Source organism: Gouania willdenowi, chromosome 16, assembly GCF_900634775.1.
Source record: "Gouania willdenowi chromosome 16, fGouWil2.1, whole genome shotgun sequence".
In the NCBI taxonomy this organism is placed as follows: Eukaryota; Metazoa; Chordata; class Actinopteri; order Blenniiformes; family Gobiesocidae; genus Gouania; species Gouania willdenowi.
In genome coordinates, this window is record NC_041059.1 from 13,562,417 (window position 1) to 13,573,632 (window position 11,216).

Below are 11,216 nucleotides of genomic sequence, written 5' to 3' on the forward strand. Positions count from 1 at the left end.
CTAGTTTAACAATTGATTATTTATTTATAATAAAATACCATTAATTTAAATAACAAGATCAGGAAGCATTACATGTTTGAAATAATTTATTAATAAGAATAAGTTGCGTTTTAAAATTTAAGACACATGGATCGTTGCAGCAAAAATGCTTGATTTGAAAAGCTGGACAAAGAATGTGTTAATGATTGGACCAGTGAAACTAGCAGTGAGGAAGTAACCGCGCTGAAGTGGTTTGGTTCACATTGCTGTGATCAGTGTGTGTTCCAAGCTAATGTGAGCAGTGAGTGAGCAGGAGCGGTGGCTTGGAGGAATCCCACTGCAGGATCCCACACTTCAAACTCCACCTCTGATGGTGACCTGATGTCAGAGACACAAAGATGAGAATCCTTGATTGCAGAGGTGTCAAAACTCATTGTAGGTCAGGGGCCAAATATGGAGCAGCTTGATATCAAGAGGGCCACAGATTTTATGCAGATAAACGAGTAATTTCAGCATTATTGTGCTCTAGTTTACACTTCTACGTATACATCAAATACCAAACATTTTAAAAACTGACAATATCCAAGCAATAAGTGATATCAGTCTTAACAGGATCTTCACTTTAAATTTCCTTGATTTTTTTTTTGACCAATTTCTATTTAATTTAGGGAAATATGTAATAATTTGAGGAAAATTAAAGGATATTGTAAGAAATGTTAGTTTTTTCAACAGTTTAACATTAAAATTGACTGCCATCATGCTATATAAGCACAGTCCCAAACTGTGAGCCTCTCCAAATATTGTTGAGTTTAATTTGTATAATGATTAACATTTTTTCTTTCAGTTTTGCTTTCTTCTGCGGGCCGAATTGGATGATCCAAACAGCCAGATTTGGTGTAAAGAAGGAAGAGGAAAGGAAGTGAATTCTGTACACTGTTAAAAGGTCAATTCAGACTTTATGGTATCAGCAGGCTGGCTGCTCTCATTCATGCACTGAACAAACCTGTTGAGTATGATGAGCACCACTGATTGGTCGGGTCTGATGAAGGCTGAGTATTCCAGCTTGGTTTGCGTGCTGGCAGACAGCCCCACCCTTTGAGACCCCTCCCACAGAAACTTACTGTATGGAAAAAGTTCAAGTATGAGGATTTATCACAGACACACCAGCTCCATTATGGCCTTTCTTTGTGATAAAAGTTATGTAAGCTATGTAAACAAAACAAAAAGCTTATGTAACACACACACACATTTACCTGAAGTGTGCCATGCTATAAAAAGTCGGCTGTTTGTAGAAAACGTCTTGTTTTGCATCCACTATGACGGGGCTGTCCACAAAGTTTTTAACCCAGTTTGGACCACCAGTGAGGTCCAGGGCCAAGTTCCAGTCAGTCCAACCCACCACGTACTGGTTCAAATCCTGCAACAAAAGAAGGTCAGTTCAACGATTCTTTAGTTTTTAACAGCACGTCTTAAACTGGAGATGATTGTTCTATAAATGTACACAGGACTCATTCATGGAAACGCTATTGTGCATTTTTCTGCGTGTCCAAACGGCACCAAAGCAAACATGAATAGATTGAATTGAGTATGATTCCCCTTGAGAGTGAGAATGAAACTACACACCAGCACCAGCTTGTCCTGGAAGCCTTCAGGTGTTTCTACAGTGATACCTGTACGAGTGTATGACTGCAGAGATGCCTCACCTGGAGCCGCTCCAAACATATTATTATAACCTTTATTTAACCAGGAGAACTGTATTCAGATTAATGATCTCACTGTTTTACAAGTGTGTCCTGGTCATGATAAGCAGCAGCACACAAAACTATTTACAGGAGTGTTTTTTAATCTTGGGGTCGTGACCCCATGTGAGGTCGCCTGAAATGTCTAGTAATTGATCAAAAATTGCTGAAATGTTTGTATTCCTTTTTAAATTATTAAAATGTTTTTTTTTTTTTTTAATCACGTTTTTTTAACGTGGTTTTAGTATGCGTAACTTTACAATCAGAGCTCCATAGGTTGGGAACCACTACAGTTTCATAGGCTCAACCAAAATGTTTCATAACACATGAAACAAAGTCATATTTAAAGATGTGACTGCAGAGAGTGGACTGTCTCACCTCTATGATGTCATGAGCGTACTGCTCCGCCCTGTCCCAGCTTCCCAGCTTCACTCCTCTGTCCAATGGGCTCCAGCCAGCACAGGCCTCGGTACCAATCAGGTAATACTCTGGGTAGAGGTGATGAGTAGTTCCCAGGCTAATGTCGGCAGGAATCAGTCTGTCCATGTACCAATGGACTGCCACGCCATGGATGTACCGTCCTGATTGGACATCACTCAGCACCTACAGGGATCCGGAAAGAGATCAAACAACACATTTATCAATAAGACAGTTATTTATTATATATGAATTTGTTTTTCCTCATTGATTTTCTTCTTTTTTTTTTTCCCTCCAGTTTCATTCCACAGAACATTCCTCAGCTTCTTTCTGTGTCCTTGTACTCACCACCTTGGCCCAGTGAGGGAGCAGCAGCCGGTTGTCATCCAGGATGATGATGTGTGTGTGAGGGAATGATGAAGCGTGCAGGGCTGGGCCTAAGTCCATGGCCACCCAGTCCCTCTGCTGCTCTGGAGTGAAACCCAGAGCCTGAAAACTACCACAAACACAAGATGCTTCTCAATCTACCATATCAAGCTATTGTTTGTGCAAAAACTACAAAGAGCCCAGGTTGATCATCTTTTGGTCACAATAGAAAATACCAATAATCACACCAACTTAAAGTTCTGCAAAATATTCTGAACATTTTTTAATCTGATGACCCACTAAAGATTCAATAAAACTGGAACCATAGTGGGCTGTATTTAGTCTGCAGGCCTTACATTTGAAACCATTGTTTCAAATGAACAGTGGTTTCAAATATGTGCTGTGGGCATGTCTCATGGGGGGAGCGGGGGATGCTGGTGGATTGGCGCAATGGGCGCAGTGCAGTTGGTCAGGTCTGGAGCTGTTTGCGGTTTACCGTTTCTGCACCGGGGGTGGTGCGCCCCATGGGCGGGTGCAGACTCGGACACAGAGATTGTGGCTACGGTGGGTGCTAGCACAGTGCACAGCGGAGATGAAATGGTGCCCTGGTTGGCCTTTCTACTATGGGAAATTAATTTAAATCAAGTCAATGGGGCACACGGTGGATTAGTGGTTAGCACGTCCGCTTCACAGCAAGACACTTGGGTCCTTGGTGTTTGCATGTCCTCCCTGTGCTGCATGGGTTTCCTCTGGGTACTCCAGTTTCCTCCCACAATCCAAAAACAGACAGTTAAGTTACCATAAGAGTGAGTGTGAGTGGTTGTTTGTCTGTAAGTTGCCCTGCGATAGACTGGCGCCCTGTCCAGAGTGTACCCCCCCCAGCACCCACTGTGAGCCGGAGATAGGCACCGGCAGACCCCCGCGACCCTGAAACAGGACAAAGCGGGTCTGACATTGGATGGCAGATGATCATTACCATAAAAGGACTGACCTGTAGTTTGTCATCAGTCCTGCAGTGGGCTCATTCCCTGTAGTCAGTGCCCAGAAAGTCAGGTTATATTTAGCATACTCCTCTAGGAACCTGAGAAAGAAAACAGATCAAAATAATTAGGTTAATGTATAATTTACAGTGGCTGTAAATTATACACAAATCCAATTTTTCTTTTACAGAAACGAGCACTGAGAATTATTAGTGGAAGTGGATACAGGGAACATACAAACTCAATATTTATACAACAAAGATTATTACCATTTCACACTTTGGTAGAATACAATATTTTAAAAACCATGCTCATTTAAAAATCAAACCCACAAATCTGAAAAAAACAAAAAACAAATCATTAAGAGAGAAAGTAATTATAACTTACGAGGAATAGAGATATTTGAAAAATTCAAATTGAGAACAGTGACTAAAGAAAGGTGCATTTCAGTTCAGCGGGTCAGACTATGGCATCAAATTACCAAGATCACTTAAGGTGTTTAAAAAGAATGGAAAGTGCATTATGCTGAATAAATATGAGACACAAGTGTAACTGTGTTGTTTTAATTGAGATGTGACAATGACTGCGTTGCCTTTGTTTAATGTCATTATATTTTATGAAGGGGGCAGATGTTATAAGTGTTAATCTTTACCAAGTACTCACGTTACTGTAATTGAGTTGCTTTTATGGGTACAAATCAGTAATTTGACTTGTACTCAAGTAAGTTTTAACAGAAGTAATTAGTTACATTTCTACACCCAACCACTACTGGGTACATTATAATTTTTTTGTTTTAAAATGATCAACGGACATTGTGAAACTACAAAAAATGAAATGACCAGACAATCAAATGCATTACATCATAGCCGACCAATCAGATTAAACATAATGCATGGTGCAATAACATGCATTGAATCGAGATTATTTTATCAGTTTTAGAGTTCATAAATTTAGCTATACTTAGAGCCTGGGAATGTTTTTTTTTTATTAATTTGAATTGAATGAATTGGTGTTATTTTATTCAAAAAACAAATGTACATTTTGGTCAAACCTTTTATTTTATACAAATGCCTTTGTGGAAAATAAATGAAGTTCCAACTATACAAGATTGAATTTCTTCCTTTTTAAGTTTATACATAAGATGTTTACTATATACAAGGGAACCGTGGCAAGATTTATTAACAAAAATAAACGTAAGGAGTGAAAGTAATTTAGTACTGTAACTTTTAGTTTGAGTACTATTTAATTGAGCTACATTTTAGTTGTACTTGAGTATTTAATGTAGGATTTACTTTCAATTTTAATCACGTAACAGTACTTCTATTGAGTAGGATAAATCAGTACTCTTTACACCTTTGCACATTAGGTTAGAAGTCAGAAACACACCTGATGTAGTAATGAGCCCACGTTTTATACTCCTTTCCCCCTGGCTGGCCCTTTAAAGAACCTTTTCCTGTCAGTGCACCATTAGTTTTCATCCAACTGGGGGCGCTCCAAGCACTCGCTAGAAGTGACAGAGGTTGTGGTGACATGGTTTGGGCTCTCTGCAGGAGGGGGATCTAAAACAAACAAAGAGAAAACAGATAAGTGATGTGAGTAAGGGTGTGCCAAAATATCGATATGACGATATATCGCGAGGTTTCTAGCGGTACGTTAACAATTTACTAGCGCCAAATATCAATATGGGTTTTTTTCCCTTATTACACAAGTCAAGTATAGGGCCCTATGAAATCCACTTTAACGGAATCGCGGACAGAATCAAGTGGACAGAATCAGCATGAAATGCGTCACCGTGAGGCAAGGAATTTAATTTTTTATGAGGACGTGTTTCTGGGGAGCGCTCATTAGGTGTACCGCACTCCCTCTCCCATCTTGGCTGCATTAAACACAGCTTAAACCACTGCCAAAAAACTACGCAAATCATCACTGACTCCTAAATACAGAGCCGACCAGTGCCTGCTTAACTTTGCTGTGCCTGTAAAGCTCCGTCCATTTCTCATCAAGCGCTGAGTCACACAGAGCAGCTTCACCTGCTCAGAGCGTGTTAACATCTCATCAGAGCTACAGAAGATCCGTGGGAAAAGTTGCGTGTTGTTGTTGTGGATGAGACCATCGATGTCAGGGTAATGCACTGACTGAAATGTTTAGAGAAATTGATAGTATTTTCTGCATTCTTTTTGTTTTTATTGATTTGCACAAACATCATTAACGGTATTTTGGTGAAGCATTATTTTGTATCAGTCTTCTCCTAAAGACTTAAACATAACACAAGGACATTGGACTAGTTGTGGTCAGTATGTGTTTTATTTGGCTGTCATTCATGTGAAATTGTTTGACAATGTTTTGTAATTCCTGTGAAATGGATTCAGTGCAGTCAATAAATTCTGAATTTCTTCAGTGACACAGATATTGTAATGTATCGGGGATTAATTTTCGCCGCGATGTATCAATTATTGCTGTATCGTGATAAATTTCATATATATATATATCGTATCGCATGGTACCTGGCGATACCCAGCCCTAAATGTGAGTGTTGGAAAAAATCCCGACCTCTCGCCCAGACCTTCATATTGACATCCTCAGGGGCCAGTGTGAATCCATCCAGGTTGTAGTCTGCAGGCGTGTCAGCGTAGGTGTACAAACGGGTGGAGAAGTCACAGCTGGCCATGGGGACCCTCACGATGCTGTAGCCAATACCTGCAATAATACAGAGAAACAACAAAGACTGAACAATAATACACATAAACAACAAAGACTGAACAATAATACACATAAATAACAAAGACTGGGCCAAAACAAGTTGTGAATAATGTTCAAATGTGTGAAATTTCCAACATCCAAACAACATTAAAACTTCAATTCTGACTAGAATGTTAAATCAGTATAAAAATTTCACTATGAAAATCAAGCTTGTCTCATCCCTGGGCTCACTGCTACTGAGGCAGTGAAAACAGGGAATTATGGGTAAAGGGCTAAAGCATGGATGAATAAGTAAAATAAAGGGGAGGAGATATGGAATGGTGGAAGAAAGGAGAAAAAGAAAAGGTGAGGAAGGTGAAACAAAGGGGAAAGCAGAGAGGAGGAAAGAAGAAAGATGAAAAGAAGTGAGATCATGGATGGACGGACAGCTAGAGATGAACGATACTATCAGGGGCAACGATATTATTGACCAATATTTGCCATAAAATGTAATATTGGTTGACATTGGTAGTGATTTTTCAGACTATATATTATTTTAATTGTCCTCATATTTGACTCTAAATGTAGTTTGTCTAAGTAACGATATTAAAAAAAATGTATCATGTAGAACTGTTTTTCGAATAAACACGTTTAAAACAAGAGTCTTTTTTTCCATAAATAAATTAGGTTTCTTAATTTGCATAGAATGTTTTTTTGTGGAATGCATTCAGACAGGCTTCCCGTTGAAAGTAGGCTTTGGAGATATATATTATGTGACCTATAACAAGATGGGGGCAGGTCTATGTATACGTTCGTATCAGTTATTTTTGGAAATTAAGTGTCATACAATATCGGATATCGGCAAAAAGCCAGTACTGGAAAGCTCTATTAAGGACAGATGCAAAGGAAGAAGAAAGGATTAGTTAAAGTTCCTTGCTGGATCTGGGGATTTTATTGTGTGGAGTTTGCATGTTCTCGCTAGCATGGGGAGGTGTTCATATATTCCAGTTTCTCTCACTATTAAAATAATTAGTGGTGATAATAAGGATGTGGCTCAAAATTGGACAGAATGAGGAGATGTGAACAGTTGCGAAAAATTAGGAGAAAGGAAAGTGACAGAAAAGATGGATGGATGGATGGATGGAGTTGCTACCGTCATCGGAGAAGTACTGTCGTAGCAGCTGCTCCTGTGCACCAGCAGACAGTGACAGTATGTTGATGGCTGCTGCGTCTGTCATGGCTCCACCAAAGCCTCTGATCATCTGGTATTTCTGCTGTTTCTCAATGGTCAACCTGAGCCCTGATGAAGAAAAGACGTCAACAAAAACACTGGCTGAGACACACAGACACACTGGGTTCAATGCCCTTTCCTCCTACCTGCACCGGTGCTGTTGGCCTGGCTGTGACCCAGTGTTTGCTCCATCCTGCTGCCTGCTCTGCTGCTCAGGTAGGAGGAGAATAGACCCACGGGTGGAAGCCTGACAGAGCCGACACTGTCACAGTAGGTGGAGTTACACTCACACACCACTGAGCCATGGCCAAAGTCTCTGGGAACACATTTACTGCTTCCTGCATGAAGGACGACAATCAGCAAAACAAGGACAAGCACGGTTTGTGTGTATGTGTATGGAACGCTGATTGTAAAGTTGTGCATGCTAAAATAAAAGGCAACTTTTTGCACCATTTAGCAACATTATTATTTTCTTTTTTTTGCATTACTTTTGACCAGATTTACAGCATGTTTGAGAGATTTGTGTTATTTACTTTTCTCATAAAAATATTATGTCAATGCTAAATCCAAATGTTGAATAATAAATCTAAATGTTAAATCTAAATACTAAATCTAAATATTAAATGTAAAATCTAAATACTAAATCTAAATGCAAAATTGATATATTAAATGGTAAATCTAAATGTAAAATCTAAATATTAAATCTAAATGGGGATCACAATCACTCTGAATGACCGTGAATAGCGCTAGTTTGTGTCAATGAGATTTTATATTTGAATTTACATATTAGCTAAATATTTAGTTTCACCTGTGACATTTCAATTTAACAATTTCATTTATATTTATTATTCATCATTTAGATTTTATTACATATAATATTTAGATTGAACATTGACTGCTATTTTTTAATTTCGTTGTGCTTCTAAAGAGTAACAGTGACAATAAAAGGATTCTGATATATATATATATGAGAAAAGTAAATTTCATAAATTTCACAAACATTGTAAAATACATTAAAAAAAAAAAAAAATTAAAAAAACGTGTTTTGTTGCTAGATGTTGCTGTTTATTTTAGCATGAGCAACTTGTGAGTTAACTTAGTTACCCAGAGAGAGGATGCAGTCAGCAGAGAGGAACACCACCACAACCAAGTGCACAGAGGCTGAGTGCAGTGTCATTTTAGCTGGAAGTAAAACCAAAGAGAAGCTACGCCGTTAGACACACACATACAACTACTACTACTATTGTTACTACTACTACTATCGTTACTACTACTATTACTACTACACAAAGCAACGCAGTGTTACCTGACAATCTTTATACAGACTCCATGTCCCTGTTAACTTCAGAGTTTATTCTCAGCTGTCAGCACTACTTCCCATTAATAGCCAACCCGCGTTCAGAACCGTTGTTGCCAACTACCGTAGTTAATTTCCCGCTAAAACGCTATAGAATCACTTCCAACACGGCCCACCTATAACTATTTTTTTAGCTAGAAAATAAAAGTTTACCAATGTAAATATGATAATTATATATCAACACAAAACAAACAACTTTGTGTCAAGTTTTAGCCTGAATAACTTTTACCCAATGAAACAAATCTGGCAACACGAGCCTCTGCGTATTTCACTTCCTGCTTGTCATGTGACTTTAGAGCAAAGCTTGTGGACAGGCTGCAATAACCAGGACCAGCCGCCAGGCGGGTTAAAACCGTTCAAACTCATAAATCCCAAATATTTCATGGTTTTATTCGTTTTAAATGTAGCCAATGACAAAAAGTAAATATTTGCATAAAACATTTATTAAGTAGTGAACATAATTAAAATTCTCAAATTTAATTTTAATCATCATAATTGCAAATAAAAAGCACCGCTGCACAATGTGTTACATGTTTACAGTACTCTAGTTCAGTGTTTTTCAACCTTTTTTGAGCCAAGGCACATTTTTTTCATTGAAAAAATCACGAGGCACACCACCAGCCAAACATGTTAAAAAATGATACTCTGTAGCCTATATTAACAATATAGCCATTCTCATCAAAGTGTCTTGAATAGGAATCAAATAAACACAAAGAATAAAGGACTTTATCATCATTTGTATTTCTTCTTTCAAATAAAAAGTGCACTTATCATGTCCACTTCAAAAATACAGCTTGAACATAACAAATGAAACAACAATGTGGTCTTAAAGGGACTGAAGCGATGCGATTACATTAAAAATCAATGTAAATGACGCAACGTCAATTTATCCCCCCCTCAGCGACGCGACTTGCATGATCAAAGTTGAAAAATTTTAACTTTTTAAGCGACGTGAAGCGATATCTCCCGTCCTCCACTGTCTGTAGAGCGGAGGCAGCAGCCCCTCCCTCCCGCTCCCGCTTCAGTGCTGACGGCTGCAGCGGAGGCTGTTCTACTTCCTCAAAGTATCAGGTTCAAAATTAAAGCGGTAAATTTCTTTAAAACCACAGTAACTACTGATCAAACACATTCTGAGTGAAGTCATCCTTTAATATCTCCGTTAAGTTGATCATTTAACCGTAGAAGCGGAGCAAGAAGGAAAAAAAAAGACGTCATCAACACTCTCTCTCTCTCTCTGTCTCTACCCTGTTACCGGGGCCACACACACACACACACACACACACACACACACACACACACACACACACACACACACACGCACACACACACACACACACACACACACACACACACACACACACACACACACACACACACACACACACACACACACACACACACACACACAGTTCCCTAGTGATCGCGTCGCTGGAGCGATGAAATGATGGACTGACAAAAAAGCACCACTATGTGCAAACTACCGATCAGGGACGATTTAAGGCAACGGCATCGCTTCCGTCGCGTTCGGTGTGCACGCACCTTTATTCACTACTGCAGCACGGACACTCGACAATGGTATATTATTTGCAGATAATAATTAATATGTTTTCAAATTTTTTTTTTAGACCAATTAGGTGAAATTGGATAATTTCCCACGGCACACCTGACGATCTCTCGCGGCACACTAGTGTGCCGCGGCACAGTGGTTGAAAAACACTGCTCTAGTTCACTGTGTAGTGTTTAATCATCTGCCATAGCATTTAAGTCTGCAATTAAAACTACATCAAACCAATAAAATTACCTTTATTCAAACTGTCCAATTAAAAAAAAAAAAATCACCACCATCTACTACACAAGATTTTATGGTTTATTTTCTGTATTCGCGTAGAAAAGGTCATACCCAGAGTAAAAAAATTGGATTATTGGACCAATTATATTGTAATGATGTATAGACAGCTTGTGTTGGTTCACTTCTTACATGTTTGTGCTTTGAGTGTGAAAAGGATGAATTTAACTCACTGCAAAACAAATCAGTAACCTGAAAGTTAAAGTTATATAAATACATGCTTATTTTTCCAACAGCAATTTTTCCCCAAAAAATATTGTATCGCTATGATTACCCCATTATCATTGATCCAATCAGGAACTTAGTGTATCATCCCACCACTAAGATAGTCTCACTGGGTGCCTAGCAACTGCATCACTGCATCTTTCAAAGGGTTAGTGTGGAGCCCAGTGATTGGCTGATATAATCCGAGAACCCCCATAATCATATGGAATATGTAGGTAGGTAGGCTATAGAAAATGAGACAAGTTGAGGAAATCTACTGTGATAAAAAAACAAACCCTTGACTTCCATTAAATTATAGTCTTTATTGAGGAATAATATATGAATGAATGTAGCCTTAGCACAGGATGAATGAAAGATGAGACACTAGGACTCTGATGGTACCACGTGGAGGGTACAT

General features: G+C 38.8%; 1 protein-coding gene across 1 annotated transcript; it reads right to left on the bottom strand.

The window, feature by feature from the left end:
• Positions 1 to 71: 71 nt before the first annotated feature.
• Positions 72 to 8,789, bottom strand: gba1 (glucosylceramidase beta 1). Its single transcript, XM_028470752.1, has 12 exons — positions 8,698 to 8,789; positions 8,496 to 8,573; positions 7,538 to 7,729; positions 7,314 to 7,460; positions 6,045 to 6,178; positions 4,868 to 5,040; positions 3,493 to 3,582; positions 2,484 to 2,631; positions 2,097 to 2,321; positions 1,233 to 1,396; positions 983 to 1,099; positions 72 to 357 (listed from the first exon to the last, which is right to left on the bottom strand). Exons 2-12 carry the CDS (start codon positions 8,566 to 8,568, stop codon positions 252 to 254), a joined length of 1,569 nt encoding a protein of 522 aa, XP_028326553.1. The 5' UTR covers positions 8,569 to 8,573; positions 8,698 to 8,789; the 3' UTR covers positions 72 to 251.
• Positions 8,790 to 11,216: the final 2,427 nt, after the last annotated feature.